We start from the raw sequence: 27828 nt of genomic DNA, 5'->3' as shown, positions 1-27828 counted from the left end.
GAATAATTTCTTTCTGAACCCTCATTGAATAAATATTAAGTATCTTCTTCTGGCTAGGCACCATGTTGGCAGTACAAAAGTGAAAAGAGATGGTCTTACCAACATCTGGAAAGAAAACTTTGCAACTTGTAAGACACTCTGAATTACTGGAAGTATTTAGGTTAGAGGTAACATAGCACTTCATCTAAGAAAGACCAACATGATTATGATACCTAACATACCTCATCCAATTTGTTTATAAATGGCAATAGTAAACTGGACTCAAATGCTAAAGGAAACTCATTAAATATCTATATCAAATAGTCTTAAGAAATATATTTAGTACAAACCAAATTTTTTCACTTAGGTTTATTTTAGCAGCTCAGTTTCATTACATTCTATATATTTTTCTTGTAATATATTTATATGTCTGTCTGTTCTAAAGAGATGGCATATTCATTAACTTTTATAGTTGATTTTTTTCATTTATTTGCTGCTACCTGGCCTGAAGAAAGAGTCAGGTGGATAAATAAGACTTGCTGGGTATAAACTTGGAGCAGCATTTTAACTTCTCAGCAGAATGTTAGTTTGATGCAGACTTTAGTGTCAGCTTTTCTTCATCTTCCTTTTCAAATCCTGAACAGACGAGAGATCTTCCCTTGGGATACTGAGCACAACACTTACGCAGTTCTTGGATGACAGCCTGACACTTAGATTCCATGTAGTTGTTGGCTGAAAAACAGACCAGCAAACCCTAGTCATGATCTCATAGGACTAAGGTACAGGAACTTTTAGATTAGTGCTTTCCAACCCTTTTCACTTTATTGTAGACTTAGAGAACTGGAAGGAGGAGGATATACCCAAGTCCACTGAATTTTTTTTTCTGATTTAGAGACCTGCCAACAGGTTAATTAGGAAGACAACTATGTTTTACATAGTGATCGAAAGGCATTTTTCTTTAAAGCTGAGTTATTGGCTTCTGGGCCTTTGGTTTTTAATCTTTTTTACCCTTTGGGCAGCAAACTCTTTTATGAATTATAAAATGCTTGTGCCCCACATGTTATTTTCCATACAATTTAAGGTAGTTACTGGACCTCCCCTACTGAGTTGTACTTCAATTCTCCACATCTGGAGTTGGCAAACTGCAGCCTGAGAGCTAAATTCAGCCTCTTTATAGCTTGTGAAATAAGAATTTTTTTAAACATTTTTAAGGGTTGTAAATATATACACAAACACAGAATATGTTATAGAGACCTAAGGCCTACAAAACCTAAAATATATACTAAAATGTTTTCTAGCTTTTTACAGAAAACATTTGCCAACCCCTGCTATCTATGGACCTTAAGGTAAGAATGGCTTGACCTAAAAATTCTAGATTAGTTGCAGCTGATTGTTCCAGAGTCTCTCAATACTGAAACATGGTTAGCCCCAGATAGGAAAGACAATTCTGACTAGTATAGCAGGGTGGTTAGACATCTAGTCTTGGAGCCAGATCACTTGGGTTCAAATCTCCACCATACCACTTACTAGTTATGTGACTCTGGGCTAGCTATGTAACTTCTATGCCTGGTTCCTCATCTTCAAAGTGGGAATCCTAGTAGCAACTACTTAGGGATTAGAGGATTCCATGATTTAACATGTTTAGAGCCCTCAGAATAGTGTTTGTCATCCAGTAGGTTTTTTTGTTTTGTTTTCTTTTTTCGCATGGGAAGCACCAGGAATTGAACCAGGGTCTCCGGCATGGCAGGTGAGAATTCTGCCACAGAGCCACCATTGCACCACCCCAGTACGGGTTTTAATGTTAACGCCTTCTAGTTTTTCTGGCTGTCAATCCGGGATATAACCATCTTTTTAAAATTTGATTCTTGTTCTCCTCTGGACATGGGTTGCTATTTCAAATCAGGTAAGAATTAATTTGGGAAAAGAAATTAAATATGAAAAATATTTTTCCTTTTTCCCAAAGTTGGAGGAAGGGAAGAAAGGGATTAATCTAAAATAATAATAAAATATTGCTTACATAATAAAATGAAAAGTCTAAGAATAAAGTTAAAAGTCAAAACAAATATTCAATGGTTTTCTTTTTTGGTGGTTGTTTGGGGAAACTTTGAACACTTCTCACCTTTCTATGTTTTCATGAGTAACCATCTCCATCTATTATTTAAATAATGAAAAAAAAAACATCAAAAAGCCAAGTTTCAAGTCAGCATAGCCTTATAGCTTTTTCTATTTGTTCCTCTGCCAATAATCATTCACTAATTTAAAAAACTAAATCCTCTAATGTTTGGTCAAATTTAGCAGCTGATTTAAAACTAAAAGGATAAATCACATCAAACTTGTTTTAATTGAAATTCATTTTTGCCGTTAAGAGCTAGTTGCTGATCTGGCAGCTTGAATTCCAATTGTATGTCAAATCCCCTTCTGCAAGATTCTCTCAAAACATAAGTTGTCAGCTGCAGTAAAGTATAAGCAGCCCATTTAAAACCAGTCCATTTTTAAAAGTATTTTGCTTAGCTCAGTGCTTCTCAACGCTCTCTGAATATTAAAATCATCTGGTTAGCTTTTGAAACCCACTCCTGCCTAGATCCCACCCCCAGGAGAATGATTTAATTGTCCTGGGCAAGTTTTAAAAGTTCTCCAGGTGATTCTAATGTAAAACCAGGATTGGGAAATCCTGGCTTAGATCTGACAACTTTTTATTTTCTACATCTTTTGGTGATAAAATGAGGGAAATCTTCAGGATAAGTTACAGAAATAATACATTCCAAAAGAGGAGTTAATATAGGTTGTTGATAAAATAAATAATAGCTAGTCTTTTGTAGTTTACAAATAAATTGGAAAAATGTAAGAAACATTTTACATACTACCTTGTAAACATTTCTGTATTTCACAGGCTTGTTTCTGGCACGGATCCTTCTGTGGCATATCCAGAAAACTAAAACAAGAAAAATGATTTTTATTTTGCTTTTTTTTTTCCCCACACAAAACTTTTAAAGCCTTTCTACATGGAATTTTCTTCTGAGACAAGCACATGCCCTTACAATTGCTGGAAAATAATTACACTACAAAATACTGTTCTCATTCATAAGATAAATCAATTGTATTTTATAGCCATTTCATTAGATTTGAGAGATTTAGCTTTATACGGGGGGAAAAACTCAAATTCACTCGACCTTTCTTTAATATTGTAAACCCATGTTAGGCTAGAGGAGCCAGCAAGCAGTATGGCACTTGACACTCAGGAGGTAGTGTGGGTGAAGAGCTTGACTCAACTCTGCAGCCTGATGAGCCTGAGCCCACTGCCCAACTCTATCATTTGCAGAAGCAGCCTTGGTAAATGATTAGACTCCCTGAGCCATTTTCCTTATTACTCAAGTGTAAGTGGGGATCATACCTACCTCAAAGTATTGATGGAAGGATTAAATGTGATAAAGTATATAAAGTACTTATAATATCACCTGGAAGGCATCAGGACTCAATAAATAGTAGCTATTACTTTCCAAGATTTTTTAAAAAAGTAAAACCTTACTTTTAATGTATATACACTGTTATGACTACCTTAACCCAGGAAATTCTTTACCAGGTAGTAAATGCTTTCCTAGGAATCAGCAATATTTTGGTGCTATTATTACTTTCTGATAAAGGTACCAGTTAAGCAGCTCCCACAGAAACCAGCTTATTTAAAATATCTTCAACCAGAGTATGAATTTAAGGTCCCACAATTTTGAAAAGCAATTTCTAATAATTTGAGACACAATTTCAGAAAGGAAAAAGGCCCAGAAGCCTTTGTCACTATTTTCATCAATGTGAGCAATCTCTTTTTTTTTTCAGAGCCCCCTAAGTTCTCAGAAGATCCAAGTTAGGTCAGTACTGGGATGGGAAACACTGGAGCAAAACCTAGATATTTACAGGATGGGAGAAGGAAAGGCAGGTGGATTGTTGCTGGGCAAATAAGCAACAAATAGATGTTGATGCTGCTAGGAGCTGCTCTCTTCTCGCTAAATCAGTACCAAGTCCTTGGTGATCAGGGCATCTGTTCTGTAGCAGGTGCTGACTTTTGTGGGATTCATCACATCCCAGTTCCAGCCAATGATGTCCATGAAAGATTCTATGGCAATTTCCAAAGGAGTCAGTTTCAAGTTACGTATCCTGACTAAACACTTTTGTTGACTTGCTTTCTGCCTGTGTAACCCTCTCTCTGCAGTTTCATTTGCAGTATTCTTCATGACCCTTCCTAAACTTCTGTGTTCTTGAACAGTTTTCAACCCATTCCCTCCCCCCTGGCCCAAGGGTGGGTGCACTGCAGTGGTGGATGAAGTGATTGCCATATACTGAACAGAACAAATGAGCATATCTTCCTAGAATCCCAGCACCTGGAAAAAAAATAAATCATTAAAATCATCACAACCAATATAGTAAAAAAAGAAGGGATGGGGGTAGGGGAGAAATATAAATACATACCAGGTTAATCATCAGGTAAAAGCTTAAGCAACAGCTCCTGTACTCCCCTGACCTGTCAGAAAAAGAAAAATTTATAGAGTACTCTGATGTAAGAGTTTTGATACAATGGACAATGATTAAACAAAATGTGTACCATTAAATGATGCTGTATCTGCCACAAGCGAGAGTTGTTATCCATGTAGCGCTGCTCAGGGTAGAGTTGCCACATTAGAGGTAGCTGGGAGGTAAGAAGGTGACTTGGCCTAGCTGCGTCACCTAAGGGAACCTGAACTTGCTGGACTCGTGCCCTTAGGAAACTCATCTCCTAAGGAAAGGAATGATCAAAAATAAAACCAAGGGCTTCAGGATATTGAGACTGGATAGAAACCAAGTTGCTTGACAGCAAAATAAAGAAAGAAATAAGTAAAAATTTAAAAGTTACCTCTTCCACGACAGCAACCCATGTGCGCTGGTATTCATCACGGTAGATACCCTCTCGGTGAACCCAGAGGTGATCAGGTGGAGCCCCCACATCCTCTCCTGCCATTCTGGGCTTTGGGTTCCAATTCTATCCCTGCTTTTCTCCACCTAAGCCTGTAGCACCCGCGCACAGGACATAGGTGTGACTTTTTGGGTTTGAATTAATTCACCAGTGAGCTAGGTGACCTGGTGCTAGCAACCACCAAGCAGAACCAAACCTAATCTATTCACACAGATTAAATAGAATTGAGGGTAGCAGAAGCTCTCTGTAAGACAGTCGAAGTGACACCCGGGGCAGAGCCTCAGGCAATGCTAACTTGACTTGCGAAGCACTGAAGAATTCTGCTAGATGAGTTCTGTGAAAATATAGGACTAGCACTACAGAAAGCAGCAGTGGTCACTCATTCTTCGCATTCACAAAGCAGAGTCTGGCAAAATGTAGTTAGCAACAGAAAATGCACAAGGGTGTGCCTAAGGACACGCTTATTTTGGCAGGAAAGCAGTATAGCAAACACCTGCATGCCATATTCCCCAGTTAGAAGCCACTTCCAAGCAATTTTCATTTTGAAAGGTAAGAGTCTGAAGACCAAATCACGTGCATTGCTTTCTAAATTGAAATAATTTTTTTTTAAGGGCAAAGGATCTATTTGTCAGTTTACTTAGATTACTTAGGAGGCTGGGAATTTCCAGAGGGGTTTTGATGTTAGGAAAGATATTTCAAGTAGTTTCATGGATTTTTGAGCTGCAAAAGACTTTGAAGGGTATAGTAGTGGTTCAGGGTTGATTGAGAGCAAAAAGTAGTTATCATGTAGGTTCCTGTTTCATTTTAATAAAACTTCAGGTTGTTACAGAAGCCCATTTTTCAAGAAGCATAGTTTAAATTCTATTTCCTAAGCCAGAAGTCCAGAAAAGCCCCTCAGCCCTTCAAGAAGTGTAAAAATAAGACACCTCCTGGCCTGTGTGGTCAGGCAAACTCCACAATGCAAATATGTCTATCTCCCTTGGCAATCTTCTGCCCAGCCCACAATCTCATTTCAGTGCCTCACAATAACATGACATATATTTTCCACAAATGAACCTTTTGGACTCCACTCATAGCATCATGTCATGGTTTCACTGTATTCCTACCTTTGGCATAGCACAGATTTGATACTGTGGGATCTGCCCCACAAAACAAAGACCTTCCTATTCCCATTAGGTGGGAAAGGGACTTCAACACAGCTTGGGAAGTTGTTAAACCCTCAAGCTGAGATTGTCAATAGCAAATCAGATGCCAGAATGCAGTACGATGAAGTCTAAGACATATAGCCTTAAAAAAAATTATCCAGAGATAAGAACTAAATGAACTAAACCAATCTCTCTTTTTGAGGAGAAAAATCTGAGCCTGATTTTTTTGCTTAATGCTGTTGATTTACCTTCCCTAAAAGCAAAGTAGAAGATACCTTTATAAACTTAAGAAATGGGGCAGGCCACAGTGGCTCAGCAGGTAGAGTTCTCACCTGCCATGCTGGAGACCTGGGTTCGATTCCCAGTGCCTGCCCATGCTTCACCCACTGTATCCTGAGTGGCTCTAACTCTGAGCTTGGGGTAAGCTCTAGTCTTAACTGTTCATACAGATTTGCTCTCTCATTTCCAATTCATCTAAAATGGACCCATTCTCCTTTAACTAGATCCTAGTTTCCTTCAATGGCAACAACACTCCTGATTCTGCAGTCTCAAAACTTGGAGTTCTCTCAGACTTCTTTCTCCTCTTCAGCTGCTACATCCTATCATCACCAGTTCCTATTGTTTGTCCTCTACAAAATATGTCAGATTTACTCTGTTCTCCATTTCCACCCCACTACCCATTAAAACGTATCACATGCCTGATTCTCTAACATCGAAATTGGTCTCTAGTGTCTTTCTCCAGCCAATCAATCAGAGCCCATCGCAGCCAGACTCACTTTCCTAATGCAGTCTCCTGTTTAAGGATCTATAATGTTCCTCCTCCTCCTCCTCCTTTAATGAATCCAGATTCTTGTTAGATCCTGTGCTGATCCTACCTATTGGTCTTACCTCATGGCTTACTCTCACCAACAATCATCACTGCTACTGCCACATTTGGGACAATTACAGGCTCATCTCTAGCTACATGCTCTTGTTCTTGATTTCTATGTGCCTAAAATGCTTCTACAGGCCCTTCTGCAAATCTCAGTACCTGCCTCCTCCATGAAAACTTTTTAAGAAAATGCTTGTCTCATGACTACTGTAGCAGAGGTTCACATTCTGGCCCTTAATTATAAATCACCTTACATATTTTCTCTTGGCTTATTTTCCAAGTACCGTCTCCCTCAAAATACAGTACTGTAAGCTGCTCAATAGCAGGAATAATGTAGTACCGGGCATCCCAAATCTCAAATACTGTCAAATAATGTTTCTATGAGTGGGTGGATATGTATGAAGGGGAGGGAGGGGAAACAAAGGAAGGCCAGAGTGGCAGTTCTGATTAGCCACATATATATGGTGGAGATTGATTCTCTAGGTGTGAGCCTGTAGTTGTATATTATTTTATTTATTTATTTAATTTTTTTGCATGGGCAGGCATGGGGAATTGAACCTGGGTCTCCTGCATGGCAGGCGAGAACTCTGCCCGCTGAGCCACTGTGGCCTGCCCGTGTGTGTGTGTGTGTGTGTGTGTGTGTGTGTGTGTGTGTGTGTGTGTGTGTGTGTGTGTGTGTGTGTCAGGCGAGAACTCTGCCCGCTGAGCCACTGTGGCCTGCCCGTGTGTGTGTGTGTGTGTGTGTGTGTGTGTGTGTGTGTGTGTGTGTGTGTGTGTCAGGCGAGAACTCTGCCCGCTGAGCCACTGTGGCCTGCCCGTGTGTGTGTGTGTGTGTGTGTGTGTGTGTGTGTGTGTGTGTGTGTGTGTCAGGCGAGAACTCTGCCCGCTGAGCCACTGTGGCCTGCCCGTGTGTGTGTGTGCGCGCGCGTGCGCGCATGTCAGGCGAGAACTCTGCCCGCTGAGCCACTGTGGCCTGCCCGTGTGTGTGTGTGTTTTTAAAGCCTTTTTTTTTTCTCCATCTCCCGCATGGCAGGTGAGAACTCTGCCCACTGAGCCACTGTGGCCTGCCCGTGTGTGTGTGTGTGTGTGTGTGTGTGTGTGTGTGTATTTTTAAAGCCATTTTTTTTCTCTATTTAGCAGATGCAATAATTCTGTCTCTCTTCCTCCCCAAGGATTTGCAAAGGAGAGATACAAACAAAAACTCAGTAACTACTAATGTCAAAATAATATATATTAAAGTCAGGGTTTGAGCACAAAAGACAGAAGTGTGACCAATAAATAACAGTGAGTTACTATGATCATTACAAAGAGGTCTATGAGTCATCATAAAATATTGTCAAAAGAAGAGCAGTGTGATATGCTGCTGTGACCCAAAAGCCAACATGCTGAGCATTGGCAACATGAGCCTAGGAACAAACCACAGCACATTACCCTGGACTTCTGTGCTCAACCATTCAGAGATAGCAGGGCAGCCCAGAGAAAGGCAACTGAAGTGATCAAGGGACAGAAAAGCTGCCATATGACCATGAATCAAAAACATCTTCAGTAGAGAACAGCAAAGGCTGAGTGTGAGGGATTAAGATCAAAGCCTAAAAATTCACAGGTAGTATGACTACAACAATATTTCCCTAAATATGATTCTTAGAATGGTTACCTCCAACAATTTTCCTTGGTCAAGTAAGTTTGGGAATCTTGGAGTGTCATAAAACACATTAGCATAGTAAAAGCTATTATTTTACTATTAACATAGTAAAAGCTCTGGCAAGTTATGCAGTAAACAAATTTTATTTTGCTTAACATTTCCCAAATTTATTTGACTAGAGAACATTTTTCTACACATGACACTTATTTCCAAAAAAACTAAGATGAACCTCTTAAAACCTCCAGATAAACTTAGGTACAGAATGCAATACAACCCAGAGAATATAAGAAACCTGTGGAACTCAATGCAAGGAATAATACCAGCTGTAAATACAAATGGGTTCAAATAAGTGTTCAGATGACTTTATAGCTTTATCACACATGAAGGCACTCAAAGAGATTGACACTATGGGGGTCACCTTGATGCCATGACCAGAGACTATGCTGAGCTAGATAGACTATTTCTCAGTTTTCATAAATTATGTTCTGAATGGATGACACATAATAGAGAAGAGCTTCCTCAGGAAGTAAATATAAGTAAAACCATCATTATTTTCTTTATAGAATGAATTCCTTTGTGTCTTTTTAAAGCAAAGATTTTCTTTAATTTTCTGGGTGTTTGAGCAGTTTTTAGCATTCAACAGTTGAATACAGTCATTTTATTTGAAGTCCATTAATAAACTCACCCAATTATAATGGGTGAAATTACCAAAATATTTCATTGCTTTATGGACAATAATGCAGGCTCTGGAGTCACAGTGGCCTGTATGTGAATCCTGATTCTGCTATTTACTAGCTTTGTGACCTGAGACAAGTTTATCTGTTTCCACCTCATTTTCCTGATGTGTAAAATGAGCATTAAAGAGCACAATAATAATAGCACATATACACTCATTTAATCTTCACGACCACCCTATGAGGTTGGTACTATTACTATTTCCACTTAAACCTGAGGAAACTAAGGCACACAGAAATCATGTAAGTTGGTGAAGGTCACATAGCTAGGAAGATGCATACTCTGATTCCAATTAGGATGGTTTACATATACAAGGTATATAAATGCTTAGTAGAGTGCTTAGCACATTATAAGCTTGCTACAAATGTTAACAGTTTATTTTTCTCTAAATCAATGAAACATTTAGAGCTGTAAGATGCAGCCATGAGCATTATAAAAGTTAGTGAATGTCATTCCGGAATATGAGACTAACACCATCAACTAACTAAGGTGTTTTTCTTCTTGAGGGTGCCTAAAGACACTTTATAAACTCAAAATATCCCATCATCAAAATTAACAGAGTAGAACAGCCATCCATCCCTTCCCAATAGGGCAGTGCATGCTAGCCACAAACAATAACTGAAAATCATATATGGTGTATAATTGAAAGTTAAGGGCAAATTTAGATGGAGCCAAAGTAATTACACACCTGAAAATTTGCCCAACCGTCATCATTATCAAACTTAATCACGGGAAAATGTGCCATGTGATCCTTCAACATTATGTAAAAATGGAGGTTGTGGGCATAATCTATCACAGAGAGTTCCACTGGGTGGAGGCTCTCTCCGTGGGAGACTTTGGTTGGAACTGACTTGGGAGAAAAGAGCAAAGCATCAACACCACTTCAAGTAGCACCTTAGGAAGGTTCCCTTTCCAGTACTGCCATCTCTGCCTGGCTTCAAAACTATGCAGGGACTAGAAAAAAACAATAGAACAGAAATAAACATGGATTCGCTGTGGAGGCAGTAGGGCAGATATTTTTTTCTTTGATTTAGAATCGTTTCTAAAATCCACGTGTAATTTCTAAATTTGGAAGTTGGAAGATCTGTACCTTTACCCTTGACACGTTTGAAATACCTTAAAATTAAATTACCTTAACATATCGTTTCACCATGTCTGTCACCATTGAGACAAGGAGAGCTGAGGCAACTTGTATTCTGGATATTTGATGTAATAGATTCGACTTTGAATCGAAGCTGAAGTCCCCCAAATTCCCCTTCCCCTAACGGAACGACTGCATAAAACGTTCTGTAGAAAGTAGCCGAAACCAAGCTTAAAAGTGATACTTTTTCAGATACACTGTATCACACTGTTTCTGCAGAAGGTTACTCACATGAATCTAATGTTTCTTGGGCTAATTAAACCGCCTCTAAGACAGCTGGGCCAAAACTTCCGAGTGCCCTACTCCCCGCCCGGGCCAGCGGGGACAAAGACGGGAGCCCGGGGTGAGCAAAGGGCATCCCGGGGCCGAAGTCAGCCTGAAATGAAGTTGCGAGGGACGCTCGGGTCACCGGAAGTGGTCCAGGAAGAGTTTTTGCGAGATTCAGGGGCTGTGACTTATAAATAAAACAAAAGAAAAGAAAGCCTTAACTGTTTTAGGACCGAATTTCAAAAGATCGTCCCCCTGGCTCAAGAGACCGGCGCGAGCAGCGATCCCCGCCTCAAAGGCTTGTCCGCCGGAGCGTGTAGGCCGCGCAGAGCTCTCCTCAGCAGGCTGGCAAAATGGGCGCCAGGCTCGGGAGGCGCCCGAGGCGCTCGGGCGCCGCTAATAGACTACGTCAGACTCGGAGACGCGGGCGCTGCCTCCGTTCCCACCACCGCGCCCCTACCTGACGCTTCCCCCAGCCCGCAGCCGCCCTCAGCCCCAAAGGCCACGCCTTGCCGGAACCGGCGCGGGCGTTTCCCAGGTGCCCTGGGCGGGCCCCGCCCGCGCGCCTGCAGCCCCGCCTCCGCCCCGCGGCCGAGGCCCCGCCCCGTCACCCGCAGCCCCGCCCCTCAGGAACCCGGCCCCCGGGCTCAGGCGTGGGCGGAGCGCCGAGCGCCAGGCGCCGGAGTCGCGGGTTGGCCAGGCCCGACTGGGCCCGAGGCGGATGTGAGCAGGGTCGGGCCAAGATGGCGGTGCAGGTGGTGCAGGCCGTGCAGGCGGTTCACCTCGAGTCTGACGCTTTCCTGGTTTGTCTAAACCATGCCCTGAGCACAGAAAAGGAGGAGGTGATGGGGCTGTGCATAGGGGAGGTGAGTAGGTCAGTCAGTTAGCCTGGCTGCGGCCCCGCTGGAGAGTCCCAGCTCATCCCCGGAGCGGGCGCCAGCAGCCCCTAGGACTGCGGAGGCCGCAGGCGCCCCGGACTTAGATCCTTGGACAGATGATTTTGATTGTCCTTGAGGGTGAGCCCCGCTTCCTCTGGCCGGCTGACGTTTTAGTTTCCCCGTACGCCCCCAGTCATGTGTATAAGCCCTCGGGAGTCTGGGATTTTCTAAAAAGGTTATCACTCCACTGACCGAAACTGCAAGGAGTCAGCAGCCCAGGAAGACATCATAAAACGAGGAGGACAGGGCTTTAGGGAAGCAGAAGGCGGTGGATAGAGCCCCTTGACTCGCCGCCAGTCTTCCTTCTAGGGGAGCAGATGTATCGAAAAAGCATTTTAAGTGTATCAGAGAATTTAAGAGAGGAGAGGTTTTCCCGGACCAGAAAGTTTCTGCTGTGTTCAAGTTGCGGGGCGTGGGGGAGGGTGTGTGTGGGAAGGAGGATGAGGAAATAAAATTTAGTAGTTTACAATATAAAGTTACAATCCTCCAGTCCTTCATGCTAGTGTACAAGAATACATGGCCTAATTTTCATATAATCTGCATCCATCTACATCAAATAAGCGTATTATCATCAATAACGTTTTCTGCTTTTTCCCACTCAGTTGAACGATGACCCAAGGTAAGACTATTTGTTTATTCCTATCTTATGATCTTTTTGTCTTTGTTATCTCAAAAGTATAACAATTTTGGTGATAAGCGTACAGATTGTATGTATGCTAAGTGACACGTCAGGAAGTCCCTCAGTTACACGGTTTGAGTTCCACCACGACACTGAAGGTTGCTTTTCTGCCTTATTTCCTACTAGAACTTTCATTAAGATATGAATGATCTTATATGAAAAATGTAGTTGGGGCAACCAAGTTCTTATAAAGACAGTTTTGTTGACTATACGCCACATATTTAAAAGACTCGATGTATTTTACACATGGTGCTATTATTTTCCATTTTCTTGCTTAGTATGTTTTCTGTGTTGTCACCTCTGAAATGTCAGTGAAATATTAGTCATTTTCTCTGTAGCAGATAGTTTGGCTGATAGGAAATGAGGTATTTGCCACTGTTGACCAGTTCCTCCATTTAAATTGTCAGGTTAATAAACTTGTGAGTAACGTTTATTTAAGCTACAAAGCATAACAGAGAGTATGTACTCCTTAAGCCCTCCTCCTTAATACCTATGACTCCAGTAGTTTAGCTTTACTTTGATAACTTGATGCGCTCAGACACTTGAAATTTGACCCAGATTGTTAGAAACAGATACATGATTGCAGTTATAAAGTTTCAGTTTACTTCTCATCCTGCTTTGTCTCTGCTAAGGCTTCATTGCAAAAACTACTTAATGTGTTACTTTGCTTGAATTCCTTTTTACATCCAAACCCCAGTTCCCTTTTTTTTTCCTAATTTATTCCCAATAGGAGTGACTCAAAATTTGCATATACAGGAACAGAAATGCGCACAGTTGCTGAAAAGGTATGTGTGCTAGAATTTCACATAATGGGAACTTGCAGTTGGGGAGGAATCTGGGGAATCCAGTTTTGGCAGTCTTACATTTGTGGCTCAGTGGCACATTCCTTCTAGTAAAATCAGGTAATGAATTTACTCATTAGGAACAGGATCTAAGTTTGGGTTCTTTGATGAATATGAGTAAAATCAATCACTATTGACACTGCCCTCCAACCTTTCTCATTGCTTTCATCTGCTTGTTTTCTAGCCCTTTTCCCACTTTCCTTGAGACTTTGACATCTGGTTCATAGCAATGTCATATACATTGTATATACAAATTTCTCAACATTAATCACTTTGCCTCCTTTCTTCCTATGTCAATGACATAACCCTAACCCTAACCCTAAACTAATTCCTACAGCTTCCTCAGTGACCTTCTTTATCAAGTATACCTTCTCTCTCCTGGGTCTTCAGCCTTTTCCTGTTGCCAGTCTCTTTTCCCTTCAGATACAGATGTGCTGAAATTACTCACATTTTCAGAAAGAAAAGAAAAAATAACTTCTGAAACCTTTATCTTTCTATAGCCACTGCTCTCATATCCTTCCCTTAATAGACACTTTCTTAAAAGAATAGACTACAGTCCTTACTTCACCTTCCCCAGTCAAACTCACTGTGAGGTCTGGTTTTCAATTCTACCTTTCCAGGTATCTCTTCATTGCTACTTATGGTGAGTTATTTCTCTGTACTTAATTTACTTAATCTCTGGGTGACATTCTTTCTTCTTCAAAGTCTCACTGGGCTCTCATAGTTTTTGCTGTGTTTCCCTTGTTCCTCTCCCCTAGGTATCCTTTGTAGACTCTTCTTCCTCTGTCTATGCTATTGTCCAAGTTTTTGCCTTGGCTGCCTTCTCCTTCCAGAATGTCTTCCTGGGCAAATTAACTTCCCTAGACCTTGAGGTTAGACACATCTGTCTTCCAGTCCTTACTCCACTACTTACTGTGTGACTTTGGGCATATTGTTTAACATCTACGAACCTCTGTGGCTTCATCCACAAAACAGGTAATGACAACTACCAACCTCATAGAGTTGTGAGAATTAGATTTGGGTAATGTATATATAGCACTTTTATCAGCAAAATGGGTATAATAATATTACCAACCTCTTTGGGTCATTGGGAGGATTAAGTAAATTAATCCACGTAAACCATTGTTCCGAGTGCCTGACACATAGCAAGTATCCAATAAATATTGGTCAATATGACTTTGATGTTGTTGTGAATGCTCAATAAATGCTGATTAGTACAAATTCTCCCAAGCTCCATAACTTCATATTCAACTGCCTATTGGACATCCAGGTACAGATAGAGGCATCTTAAAAGAACGTGTCTCAAACTGAACTTTTCCTCTTTATCAAGTCTCCTCCTCTGCTGTTCCTCCTACCACAGTAGTTCCCAAACTTAGCTGCATATTGGAATGTCCCCTAGGTAGGGATCTTTACAAACTGATCCCTGGCTCCCACCTCTCAGATATTCTGAATTAATTGGCCTGGGATGTAAGCTGGGCAGCAGGAGTTCTAAAAGCTTTCCAGCTGGTTCTAATCTGCAGTCAAGTTTGCCATCCACTGCCCTACTGTTAAAAACTATTAATCTAAATTGCTTTCTTTCTTTCTTTTTTTTTTGACATGGGCAGTCACCGGGAGATGAACTGGGTCTCCAGCATTGCAGGCAAGGACTCTGCCACTGAGCCACCATTGCCCTCTTTTTTTTTTTTAATTCTTTGTCCCAACTACAGCTGCCTGATTTGAGGTCTTATAGTTTCTTTCCTGGAATACTGCAGTAGCCTCTCTGCTGGTCTTCTTGCCTTGAAGCCCTCTTGCCTCACAGCTTAGTATATATATATTTTTCTTCTCACAGCTTAGTATGTAATTTTTTCAGGTTGGTAACTTTATTGTCTCTATTTGAAAAATCAATAAGTTTATTGTCTCTTTGAAAAGTCTTCATAGAAAATTGCAATTTGGTTTATCTCTCAGCAGCCTGCTCCTGAGCTCTGAGGAAACTTGCCTTCTTCTCAGCTATCTGATCTTTCTTTTGGGCAGGAAACATTTTGGGATGGTTCTATCTCTTCTTTTTAACTTCTTTCTTAGGCTTTTTCTCATAGACTGTATTCTCTCTAGAGCAGCATGGGCTTTCTTGTACATTTCCTCCATGTCTGGAGTTACATTGTTCTTTATGTATTGAGAGAATTGTTTCTTGTAAGCAGCTCCATCTTCTTCCATTATGTAACACATATAATTTGCAACATTCTAATCCATGATGTTCTTCCAATGTACTTCTACATTGAATTCCTTGGTTTCTGAATCATAATCAGGGAATTGTTTGATACTGTAAGGAAAAGACAAGCTTGCCCACACAGCTCTCTTCAGAGCCCCCAAGACTTTATTTCCAGTGGGTGGTTCTGATAAGCCCTGCATCCAAATAGCAGGTGAAGGGTCCAGGTTGACCATCAATACTTTCCGCGTTGTTTTCATCTCCTGTTACCTCTACTTCGCCTTCATAGAGTTTGTCCATGCCAGACCTATTGAGAAGCCTGCAGGCCAGCAGCAGGCCGGTACAACATGCTGCAGCATGCTTTGTTAGGGCAATCTTCACACCATACTTTAGAGAACATGCGCATAAGCTGTGCAGACTATTATATCCCCTACTGTATGGGCATAAGTAATCTGACAAATGATATCTGTATTAGTTTCATGAACTGTCATTCTGTGTATGGGTGTGTTGTACTTATTTTTATCCTGGGTTATCAAGCATTTCCAAGCTGTGATGATGAATTATTTCACTTTCTAGATCATGCCATGCTATTTCTCTCCTTCTATCTCCTGTATGCTATGCCTGGAAGGCTCCCTTATGCTTTTCTGCCTAACTCCTTCTCCCTTGCAGTTCATCCTAGGTGCCACCTACCTCATTTAAGAAATCTTCCCTGACCCTTAGCCTAGGTTAGATATCCTCCTCTGTGCTGCTCTGGGTCTTAGAGCACATATCTGTTATAGTGCTTATATTGTCTTAGAGTTATTTACCCATCTGTCTCTCTTCCTCGATTTTGAGGCTTTCTGGAGCTGTGACTGTATCCTGCTTGTCTTTGTATAGTTAGGCCCTCATATACTGCCTTGCATATACTATGTGCTCAATAAATATATACTGTATGAATGAACATATATCCTCTACAACAGGAAATAACTGTTATATGCTCATGATCGATTGAGAGCCATGCCAGGAGTTGCAAACTTTAAGGGTTAGAAGGTAAATATTTTCAGCTATGTGGGTCATACTCTGTTTGTGGCAGTTACTTAGCTCTGCCAATGCAGTGTAAAAGCAGCCACCAACAACACATGAACACATGAGCAAATGAGCATGGCCAGATTTGGTCTAAGGCATGCTGGCAAGCAAGCCTTGGTTTGCAGACCCATGATCTAAACCAAAACAAAGAAGCAAAAGGAACCGGTTTTCATTACCTGAATACCAACACTGAAAAGGTGTAGCAGCAAATCTAGCCAGAATGGACATCAGCTCCTACAAAAGTATATTCCTAATCTGGATGAAGTAATATGTTTCAAGGTTCTATGCCCTTATCTTGAATTTTTTGTCAATTTGCACTGTCTAATTTAGATATTAAAGTTTATGAGTTCAGTGACCAGTAGTATGTATCTTTTTCCATCCTTTTTATTTTTAGTTTTCTTGTGTCTGAATATTTAAGGTGGGGCTCTTATTAGCAGCATGTGGTTTTTGTTTTTGATCCAGTCTGGCAATCTTATATTGAAATATTTTGTCTGATTACATTTTAAAGTGACTGCATTTCCTTTTTTTTAATTGTTTTTCTTTTTTATTAATTTTTTAATTTTTAAAAAATACAACAAATGCAAACATTCTTAACATGATCTTTCCATTCTACATATATAATCAGTAATTCACAATATCATCACATAATTGCATATTCATCATCATGATCATTTCTTAGAACATCTGCATCAATTCAGAAAAAGAAATAAAAAGACAATAGAAGAAAATTCATACATACCATACCCCTTACCCCTCCCTTTCATTGATCACTAGCATTTTAATCTACTAAATTTATTTTAACATTGGTTCCCCCTATTATTTATTTTTATTCCATATGTTTTACTCATCTGTTGATAAGGTAGATAAAAGGAGCATCTGATACAAGGTTTTCACAATCTCACAATCAGATTGTGAAAGCTGTATCATTATATAATCATCTTCAAGAAACATGGCTACTAGAACACAACTCTGCATTTTCAGGCATTTCCCTCCAGCCTCTCCATTACATCTTGAATATCAAGGTGATATCTACTTAATGCGTAAGAATAACCTCCAGGATAACCTCTCGACTCTGTTTGAAATCTCTCGGCCACTGACAATTTATTTTGTCTCATTTCGCTCTTCCCCTTTTTTGTCGAGAAGGTTTTCTCAATCCCTTAATGCTGAGTCCCAGCTCATTCTAGGATTTCTGTCCCACGTTGCCAGGAAGGTCCACACCCCTGGGAGTCATGTCCCACGTAGACAGAGAGGGGGCAGTGAGTTTGCTTGCTGTCTTCACTGAGAGAGACAGAGGCCATATCTGAGCAACAAAAAAGGTTCTTTTGGGGTGACTCTTAGGCCTAATTTTAAGTAGGCTTAGCCTATCCTTTGTGGGGTTAAGTTTCATATGAACAAATTCCAAGATTGGGGGCTCAACCTATTGCTTTGATTGTCCCCATTGCTTGTGAGAATATCAAGAATTCTTCACTTGGGGAAGTTGAATTTTCCCCCTTTCTCACTATTCCCCCAAGGGGACTTTGCAAGTACTTTTTTACTTACTGTTCAAATCACTCTGGACAAATCTACAAAATCTTATGCCCTACTCAAGGTTCCATGTACTTATGGTGTTCAATTAAGCTGTCCATGTAACTTATATTAGGAATTGCACTAGTCAAAATATAAATTTTATACCAAATAAACATTTTTGGCTTTAGTCTCACACATAAGTTAAAATTTTAAAATAATAATTACCATCTATTTTCAACAGCCTGCAGTAATGACATTCCTTTGTTCTTCCTCATGCAAAAACATTTTTAAATTTGTACATTTAGTCACTATCATTATACACTCTAGGCATTCCTAGATTATACCATCTCAGTCTTTATCATCTATCTTTCTTTCTGATTTCATTTATGCCCCCAGGCCCCCTCCCTCTATCACTCTCACATTCAGCTTCATTCAGTGTTCTAACATAATTGTATTACAGTTAGGTAGTACTGTGCTATCCATTTCTGAGTTTTTACAATCAGTCCTGTTGCACAATCTGTATCCCTTCAGCTCCAATTACCCAATATCTTAACCCTATTTCTGTCTCCTGATGGTCTTTGTTACCAATGAAATTCTCCAAGTTATTCACTAATGTCAGTTCATATCAGTGAGACCATACAGTATTTGACCTTTTGTTTCTGGCTAATCTCACCCATCATAATGTCCTTAAGGTCCATCCATGTTGTTACATACTTCATAACTTTATTCTGTCTTACAGCTGTATAATATTCCGTCATACGTATATACCACAGCTTGTTTAGCCACTCGTGTGTTGATGGACATTTTGGCTGTTTCCATCTCTTGTCAATTGTAAATAATGCTGCTATGAACATTGGTGTGTAAATGTCCATTTGTGTCCTTGCCCTCATGTCCTGTGAGTAGATACCTAGCAATGGTATTGCTGGGTCATATGGCAATTCTATACTTAGCCTCCTGAGGAACCGCCAAACAGCCTTCCACAGTGGTTGTACTATTTGACATTCTCACCAACAGTGGATAAGTGTGCCTCTTTCTCCCCATCCTCTCCAGCACTTGTCGTTTTCTGTTTTATTGATAATGGCTATTCTGACAGGTGTGAGATGATATCTCATTGTGGTTTTGATTTGTACTTCCCTAATAGCCAGGGAAGCTGAGCATCTTTTCATGTGCCTTTTGGCCATTTGTATTTCTTCTAAGAAGTGTCTGTTCATGTCTTTTGCCCATTTTGCAATTGGGTTGTCTGTCTTTTTGTTGTTGAGTTGAACACTCTCTTTATATATTCTGGATATTAGACCTTTATCTGATATAACATTTCCAAATACTGTCTTCCATTGTGAGGATGTTTTTTTTTTTACTTTCTTGATGAAGTTCTTTGATGCACTAAAGTGTTTAATTTTGAGGAGTTCCCATTTCTTTCTTTCTTTCTTCAATGCTCTTGCTTTGGGTGTAAGGTCTAGGAAACCACCTCCTATTATAAGACTTATAAGATATTTCCCTACATTTTCTTCGAACAGTTTTATGGCCTTAGATCTGATGTTTAGGTCTTTGATCCATTTTGAGTTAATTTTTGTATAGGGTGTGAGATATGGATCCTCTTTCATTCTTTGCATGTGGATATCCAGTTCTCTAGGCACCATTTATTGAAGACACTCTTCTGTCCCAGGTGAGTTGGCTTGACTGCCTTATCAAAGATCAATTGTCCATAGATGAGAGGGTCTCTATCTGAACACTCTAGTCGATTCTGTTGGTCAGTATACCTGTCTTTATGCCAGTACCATGCTGTTTTGACCACTGTAGCTTCATAATGTGTCTTAAAGTCAGATAGTGTGAGACCTCTGACTTGATTTTTCTTTCTTAGGATACTTTTAGCAATTCGGGGCACCCTGCCCTTCCAGATAAATTTGGTTATTGGTTTTTCTATTTCTGGAAAGTAAGTTTTTGGGATTTTAATTGGTATTGCATTGAATCTGTAAATCAATTCAGGTAGAATTGACGTCTTAACTATATTTAGTCTTCCAATCCATGAACATGGTATGCCCTTCCATGTATTTAAATCTTCTGTGATTTCCTTTAACAATTTCTTGTAGTTTTCTTTGTATAGGTCTTTTGTCTCTTTAGTTAAACTTATTCCTAAATATTTTATTCTTTTGGTTGCAGTTGTAAATGGAATTCGTTTCTTGATTTCCCCCTCAGGTTGTTCATTACTAGTGTATAGAAACATACAGATTTTTGAGTGTTGATCTTGTAACCTGCCACTTTGCTGTACTCATTTATTAGCTCTAGTAGTTTTGCTGTGGATTTTTAACATATAATATCATGTCATCTGCAAACAGAGTTTTACTTCTTCCTTTCCAATTTTGATGCCTTGTATTTCTTTTACTTGTCTAATTGCTCTGGCTAGAACTTTTAACACAATATTGAATAACAGTGGTGACAGTAGACTTGTGCCTGATCTTAGGGGGAAGTTTTCAGTTTTTCCCCATGAGGATGATGTTAGCTGTGGATTTTTCATATATTCCCTTTATCATTTTGAAGACGTTCCCTTCTATTCCTTTCCTTTGAAGTATTTTCAACAGGAAAGGATGTTGAATTTTGTCAGATGCCTTTTCTGCATCAGTTGAGATGATTATGTGGTTTTTCTGCTTTGATTTGTTGATATGGTGTATTACATTAATTAATTTTCTTATGTTGAATGATCCTTGCATACCTGGGATGAATCCTATTCAGTCATGGTGTGTAATTCTTTTAATGCGCTGCTGGATTCGATTTGCTAGAATTTTGTTGAGTATTTTTCTATATTCATTAGAGAGATTTGTCTGTAGATTGCTTTTTTGCAGTAACTTTGTCCGGCTTTGGTATGAAGGTGATGTTGGCTTTGTAGAATGAGATAGGTAGCTTTCCCTTCTCTTCAAATTTTTTGAAGTGTTTGAGCAGGATTGGTACTAATTCTTTCTGGAACGTTTGGTAGAATTCACATGTGAAACCATCTGGTCCTGGACTTTTTTTGGAGGGGGGGAGCTTCTTAATAACTGATTCAGTTTCTTTACTTGTGATTGGTTTGTTGAGGTCATCTACTTCTTCTTGAGTCAACGTTGATTGTTCATGCCTTTCTAGAAAGTTGTTCATTTTACCTACATTGTTGAGTTTATTACTATAAAGTTGTTCATAGTATCCTCTCATTACTTCCTTTAGTTCTGTGGGGTCAGTGATTATGTCTCCTCTTCCATTTCTGATTTTATTTATTTGCATCCTCTCCTTCTTTTTGACAACCTCGCTAAGGGTCCATCAATCTTATTGATTTTCTCATAGAACCAACGTCTGGTTCTGTTGATTTTCTCAATTGTTTTCATGTTCTCAGTTTCATTTATTTCTGCTCTAATCATTCTTTCTTTCCTTTTGCTTGTTTTGGAGTTAGTTTGCTGTTCTTTTGCTAGTTCTTCCAAGTGGACAGTTAAGTCCTCGATTTTTGCCCTTTCTTCTTTTTTGATATAGGCATTTAGGGCAATAAATTTCCCTCTTAGCACTGCCTCTGCTGCATCCCATAAATTTTGATATGTTGTGTGTTCATTTTCATTTTTATATGTTGTGTTTTCATTTTCATTGATTACATTTTAATGTAATTTTTAATATGTGTTTATAGCTTTCACTATACTTTTTGTTTTCTATTTGACCTACCTGTTTTATGTTCCTCTTCTCTTTCTTGCTTTCACTTGGATTACTATGTTTTTTATCCATTTGGGCCTCGATTAATTAGTGATAACATTGTTTGAGCTCATTTTAATGGAAATCCTAACATATTATAATACACATTCTTGATTTTTTGCAGTCTAATATAAATTATTACTTTTATTATTTTCCCAATAATACTAGAACCTTAAAACATTTTAATTTCATTTACAGCCTCTCCCTTTTGGGTTATCATTGCCATGCATTTTAATTCTATGGATATTTTAAGCCCCGTGTTACATTATTACTGTTAGTATTTGTTCGCATTTTTTCCACATATTTGCCATTTATGGTGCTCTTTATTTCTTCCTTCATTTCTACATTTATCTGAGATTTTCCCTCTGCCTCAATAGCTAGTTTGAATAACTTGGAGAATTTAGTTGGTAACAGAAACCATCAAGAGACCGAAATAGGGTTAAGATATTGGGCAATTGGAGCTGAAGGAATACAGACTGTGCAACAGGACTGAATACAAAAACTCAGAAATGGACAGCACAATACTACCTAACTGTAATACAATTATGTTAAAACACTGAATGAAGCTGCATGTGTGATTGATAGAGGGAGGGGGGCTGGGGGCATAAATGAAATCAGAAAGAAAGATAGATATGATAAAGATTGAGATGGTATAAACTAGGAATGCCTAGAGTGTATAATAATAGTGACTAAATGTACAAATTTTTAAAACGTCTGTGCATGAGAAAGAACAAAGGAATGTCATTACTGCAGGGTGCTGAAAGTAGATGGTAATTAATATTTTAAAATTTCACCTTATGTGTGAGACTAAAGCAAAAAATATTTATTTGGTAAAAGTCATTCCATTTCTGGTATATTGCATTCCGGCAGCTAGCAAACTAGGACAGCATACAGTAACATTTTCACCCTATACCCTGAAATTATACATTCTGTGTATAAGATTCATAACTTTGCAATAGTTTATGTAATATTTATTTATATTTGTAGTATTAATTGGTGGGACACATGAATCTATACCACCCCTTTCAATCATATTCACCTTTAATATGGTAATATTACTTATAGACCCACTAGTGAACTGCCTTCACTTATGTCTATTCCCTTACAATTAAGTTCAACCTCATTAACAAACTGTTCACCCTTCTCAAGCTTCTGTGTGTCTCTAGGTTACAAATTTATCATTACTTTTATGCATTTGCATTTTAGCACCTTGTTCTTGTTTGCTAGTTCCCAGAATGTGCTACAACAGAAACAATGGCTTTTAAAAGGAAGAATTTATTAACTTGCAAGTCCACAGTTCTAAGGGTATGAAAATGTCCCAACTAAAGCAAGGCTACAGAAATGTCCAATCCAGGGAAAGATACCTTGGTTCAGGAGGCTGATGAGGTTCACAGTTTCTCTCTCAATTGAAAAGGCACATGGCAAACATGGTAGCATCTGCTAGCTTTCTCTCCTGGCTTCTTGGTTCATGAAGCTCTCCCTGGGGTGTTTTCCTTCTGCATCTCTGAGGGTCTCTGGCTGTGCAGGCTCTCAACCTTATGGCTCTCTTATCATTCTGAAGCTTTTTACAATATGCTTCCTTTTTGAAAGGATTCCAGTAAACTAATCAAGACCCACCTGGAATGGGCGGAGCTACAGCTCTGTGGAGATAATCTATTCAAGTTGCCACTCTCTCAAGGCACTGGAGCCACACCTGGGCTCTCAGCCATCTCTGGGGCACATGCTCAACCCCTCAATGTGGTGGCAGCAGGCTCTCCCCAACCCCAAGGCCTGAGGTGGCATGACTCTTCCACTGCAATAAGGTGGAAGGCCCATCCTCTGCCTTCAGGGCAAGCTCACCCTCTACATGTGCTTGGGTGGGTCTGCTGTCTTGGCCCGAGGTTTCTTAACTTCAGACCTCAGCCTCCACGGTTTTGTTTCTCAAGTTATTTTTCCTCCAATGTGTCCCTTCTCTGTTCCTCTCAGTCCCGACTGGCAGTGGTTCTCTTTATACAGATCCTGCAACACTCGTTGTCTTTCTATGCAGTCATCTTGGATCATGCCCATCACACATAAGGAGTTTCCACAGATCCTTCCTGGATGCCTCCATCTGCAATCCTGGCTTTTTCTGAAATGGCTGACTGGTTCCACATTTGGTGAAATTCTCATGTTCTTTGGGGCCTCCTTTCCTGGAAGCCCAGAATTTTCAATAAAATAAAGTTTTCGCTTCTTTGTACCCAAGAGTTCAGTTCTCAGCTTCTCTGTTTCCTGTTGCATTTCACTCTAAGCTGCGAGGAGAAACCAGGCTGCACTTTCCACATTTAATTTGGAAATCTCTTTTGCTAAATATCCAAGTTCATGGCTTTTAAAATCTACCTTCCAGTCAAAGCCACTAGTCAATTTTGCCAGATTATTTGCCATTTTAAAACAAGGATTGCCTTCCTTCCAGTTTGCAATAATACGTGCCTCTTTTCTGTCTAAGGCCTTATCAGAAGTATCTTTAGTATCCACATTTCTACCAACAGTCTCTTCAAAGCATTCTAGGCCTTCTCTGTCAAGCTCCTCACAACTCCTCCAAAATCTTCCCCTTATCCATTTAAAAAGCTGTTCCAAAATGTTTGGTATTTGCAAACCACAGCAGCACCCCACTTCTCTGGTACTAAAATCTGTTCTAGCTTCCTCTTTTAAAGGATTCCATAAAGTAATCAAGACCCACCTGGAATGGGTAGAGACATGTCTCCACCTAATCAAGTTTAATACCCCACTTTTTTGATTTACTTCTCCATGGAGATAATCTAATTAAAGTTTCCATTGTACAGTACTGAATAGGGCTGTCTGTACAAAATGAGATTAAGATTAAAACATGGCTTTTCTAGGGTACATGCATCCTTTCAAACCAGCACAGTTACCATGAGGATTACATTTAGCATACTGCATCTATTCCAATTTAGGATGTGTTGGTACCAACTTGACTTCAGTAGCCTCCATGTACATGGTACCTGTATCCTTCCATCCCCCTCTCTTTTATTTTTTTTTACATTTTTTAAAATTAGAGAAGTTGTAGGTTTATAGAACAATCATGTGAAAAATACAGGGTTCCCATATACCACCCTGTTAACACCCTGCATTGGTGTGGTACAATGTTTGGTGGTACACCAAACATAATTTGTTACAATTGATGATAGCACATTTTAATAATTGTACTATTATTAACTACTGTCCATGGTTTAATTTAGGGTTCACTGTTTGAGTTCATCCTTCTCTTTTATGCTGTTCTTGTCACAAATGGCATCTTTATGCATTGTGAGTCCAGTAACAAAAATTAACACTTGTTTTTTTATGTATTTGAATTTTAAGCCTTATAGGAAGTAAAGCACACATTACAAAGGCTTTCAACATTTCAAATATGTCCTCCCACTGTGATTTCTATTGAGAAATCAGATCTTAACCTCATTAAGGATCATTTGTATACGACATACCACTTTCATCTTCCTGATTTTAGGATTCTTTGTCCTTGATACTGCACAGTTTGATCATTATGTATCTTGATGTAGATCTGTGTGGGTTCATCTGCTTGGTATTTGTTGAATATCTTGGATTTATATGTTCATATCTTCAGATTTGGGGAATTTTCTGTCATTATTTCTTCAAATATATTTGCCCCTTTATCTGCTTGTCTGGGATTCCTATCATGTGTACATTGATATGCTTGATGGTTGCCACAGGTTGCTCAGGCTCTGTTCATCTTTTTTTTCATTCATTTTTCTTTCTGTTCAACCTAGACAGTTTCAGTTGTTTGGTCTTTTAGTTTGCACATCTTTCTTCTCCATCCTCTAATCTGTCCTTGAATCTCTCTGTTGAATTCTTCTCTTCAGTTATTGTACTTTGGGTTCTATAATTTCCATTTGGTTTGTCTTTATAATTTCGGTCATTATTGAAATCCTCATTTTGTTCATATGTTGTTTTCTTGATTTCATTTTTTCTTTATCTGTGTTTTCTTTTAGTTAATTGATACTATTTATGAGAGTTGTTCTAATATCTTTGATTCGTGATTCCAGAGACTTGTTTCCTCTGGAATATTTTCTGTCACGTTCTTTTTTTTCCTGTGACTGAGCCATGTTTTCCTTTCCCCTTATATGTTTTGTAATTTTTTGTTTAGAACCAAGTATTCTGAGTATTATGTTATAGCCTTTCTGGAAATCTAGTTCTTCTACCCTTCAGTCCACTAGACAAAGAACAAGAAGAAAAAAAAGGGGAGGAAGGAGAAGAAAACAGTTGCTAACACAGAGACAACCCCCCCCCCCACACACACAGAAAAACAAGGAATATATAATGACGTGTACTGCCTTTCCAAGTCTCTTGTAATGTGTTGGTTCCAAGTCTCTTGTAATGTGCTGGTGGGAAGCCAGAAGCTTCTGTTTCAAGACGGTAACCTAGGGCAGCATACCTGCTCATTCCTTCATAGTCTGCCAGACTCAAAAATAGGAAAAAGAAAAAGAAAGAAAAAAAACCAAAAATCAAAGAAAAAGAAAAGTGGTGCACTGTGCCTCTTTATGTCCCTTTACGTAGGTGGTGTGAGGCCAGATGTTCTAGTTTGCTAGCTGCTGGAATTCAATATACCAGAAATACAATGGCTTTTAAAAAGGGAGAATTTAATAAGTTGCTAGTTTACAGTTCTAAGGCTGAGAAAATGTCCCAATTAAAACAAGTCTATAGAAATGTCTAATCTAAGGCATCCAGGGAAAGATATCTTGATTCAAGAAGGCCAGTGAACTTCAGGGTTTCTCTCTCAAGTGGAGGGCATATGGTGAACATGGCGATGTCGTCTAGCTTCCTCTCCAGGCCTCTTGCTTCGTGAAGCTCCCCCAGGGGCATTCTTCATCTTCAAAGGTTACTGGCTGGTGGACTCTGCCTGTCGTGGAATCTCATGGCTTTCTCTCTCGTCGTTCTGTCGTTGTTCTCTGCTTTCTCAGAATTTCAAGCCTTTTCCAAAAATGCTTCCTCTTTTAATAGATTCCAGTAAAGTAATCAAGACCACCTGGAATGGGTTGAGACACTTAATTAAGTTTAATACCCACACTTGATTGAGTTACATCTCCATGGAGATAATCTAATTAAAGTTTCCAACATACAGTGCTGAATAGGGATTAGAAGAAATGGCTGTCTTACAAAATGGGATTAGAATTAAAACATGTCTTTTCTAGGGTACATAAATCCTTTCAATCCAGCACACCAGAGGATGCTGCTTCTGAGAGAAACTGAAGCTAGCATTTGTGCTGGGCACTTAAGGATGCACTAGACTAAACAACAGAAGAAACGGAAAGAAGAAACCCAGCCAGTGAAAAGGTGCCCTTGGTCTTCAAGTCCGGGTAGTTGCAAGTATGAGATCAGTATCTGCTGCTGCAGAAAGGGCTGGAACCAAGGCCAGACTCTACACTGTGCTCTTAGGGATCTGCCAGACCAGGAAATGCCAGCAGATGGGGATAAAAAAGCAACCAGAGATGGTTGACTAGCTTTTTACATCAAGGTGGGTACTTCTTGGGAGCTTGAAGTGCTGCTGCCAAGAGGGCTGTAACTGAAGCCAGCTTCCACATTAGTCCCTCAGGGATCCCCCAGACTGATCTTGATCCTCAACTCTAACTTTAAAAGGGGAAGTATTTTCTGCCAGCTGTGGCCCCTGTGGGCCACTCCTAGCATCTGGGCCACATTGTTGCAGCCATATAGCTGCAGGGCTGTGCAATGAGGTCTGCTTATTAATTCATTCTTTTACTTACAAAGCTGAACTCTCAGCAGCCTCTTGCTTCCTTTGGCATTCTTGTAGTCCATTTTCGTTCCAGATTTACCGCCTAGTTAATTCCAGTTTTCTTTTCCAGTTCTTTCCTTTTTCTAGTGGAAAAAGTATGCTGTAAAACTTCCAACCCTACCATTTTGCACCTGCACTCCACTTTTAATTTTTTTGTCTTTGGTTTTGGTAGTTCAGTTATTATATGACTAAATATGTGTTTTGTTTTATTTTTTGTACTTAGTTTTATTGGGCTTTATCAAGCTTCTGTCATCAGTTTTGGAAAATTTTATAATGTTATCCCTTCAGATGTTGTTTCTACACCATTCTCTTTTGTTGTCTACTGGGACTTCTATTACATGTGTTAGGCTTTTTCATTGTGACCCATGGGTCTCTTGTGTGTCTGTATTTTCCATTCGTTCTCTCTTTGCTTC

The 27828-nt window shown here is 39.6% G+C and overlaps 3 protein-coding genes and 1 pseudogene across 9 annotated transcripts in view; 1 reads left to right on the top strand and 3 right to left on the bottom strand.

The window, feature by feature from the left end:
- Positions 1-342: 342 nt before the first annotated feature.
- Positions 343-11060, bottom strand: CMC4 (C-X9-C motif containing 4). 4 transcript variants are annotated; one of them, XM_077146508.1, is made up of 4 exons: positions 10942-11040; positions 10444-10507; positions 2844-2911; positions 343-711 (listed from the first exon to the last, which is right to left on the bottom strand). In XM_077146508.1, exons 2-4 carry the CDS (start codon positions 10449-10451, stop codon positions 563-565), a joined length of 225 nt encoding a protein of 74 aa, XP_077002623.1. In that variant the 5' UTR covers positions 10452-10507; positions 10942-11040; the 3' UTR covers positions 343-562. The 4 variants fall into 4 exon arrangements, with proteins under 4 accessions (XP_077002623.1, XP_077002624.1, XP_077002625.1 ...); XM_077146509.1 differs by lacking the exon at positions 10444-10507 and having other exon boundaries at positions 10942-11060; XM_077146510.1 differs by lacking the exons at positions 10444-10507; positions 10942-11040 and adding an exon at positions 10684-10935.
- Positions 4236-11055, bottom strand: MTCP1 (mature T cell proliferation 1). The gene is made up of 5 exons (XM_077146506.1): positions 10942-11055; positions 4859-5010; positions 4571-4741; positions 4438-4489; positions 4236-4349 (listed from the first exon to the last, which is right to left on the bottom strand). The coding sequence occupies exons 2-4, from the start codon at positions 4961-4963 to the stop codon at positions 4442-4444; spliced, it is 324 nt and encodes a 107-aa protein (XP_077002621.1). The 5' UTR covers positions 4964-5010; positions 10942-11055; the 3' UTR covers positions 4236-4349; positions 4438-4441.
- A 324-nt stretch (positions 11061-11384) lies between the features above and the next one.
- BRCC3 (BRCA1/BRCA2-containing complex subunit 3) overlaps positions 11385-27828 on the top strand; it is a 170891-nt gene continuing 154447 nt past the window's right edge. Inside the window, exons 1-3 of one of the 4 annotated variants that reach the window (XM_077146681.1) lie at positions 11385-11585; positions 12260-12276; positions 13067-13121. In XM_077146681.1, the coding sequence (XP_077002796.1) occupies positions 11463-11585; positions 12260-12276; positions 13067-13121 (195 nt within the window). In that variant the 5' untranslated portion in view covers positions 11385-11462. The remainder of the gene's footprint in view (positions 11586-12259; positions 12277-13066; positions 13122-27828) is intronic. The other 3 variants (XM_077146683.1, XM_077146679.1, XM_077146680.1) reach the window with 3 other exon arrangements.
- LOC143670363 (large ribosomal subunit protein uL18 pseudogene) lies at positions 15208-27438 on the bottom strand (annotated as a pseudogene).

Source organism: Tamandua tetradactyla, chromosome X (assembly GCF_023851605.1).
Source record: "Tamandua tetradactyla isolate mTamTet1 chromosome X, mTamTet1.pri, whole genome shotgun sequence".
NCBI lineage: Eukaryota > Metazoa > Chordata > Mammalia > Pilosa > Myrmecophagidae > Tamandua > Tamandua tetradactyla.
Note: the sequence above shows the minus strand (reverse complement) of the source record. Positions and strands in the feature narration are given on the sequence as shown.

Bases quoted from the DNA above. Each gene is read 5' to 3' on its own strand.
- MTCP1 (XM_077146506.1), bottom strand. From the start codon at position 4,963: ATGGCAGGAGAGGATGTGGGGGCTCCACCTGATCACCTCTGGGTTCAC. The intron at 4,742-4,858 runs GTAACTTTTAAA...TCCTTTCCTTAG, and splicing joins GGGTTGCTGTCGTGGAAGAG to GAGATGAGTTTCCTAAGGGC. The intron at 4,490-4,570 runs GTACACATTTTG...TTTTTCTGACAG, and splicing joins AGATACAGCATCATTTAATG to GTCAGGGGAGTACAGGAGCT.
- CMC4 (XM_077146508.1), bottom strand. The intron at 712-2,843 runs GTAGTATGTAAA...TCTGTTTTTCAG, and splicing joins AATACAGAAATGTTTACAAG to CCAACAACTACATGGAATCT.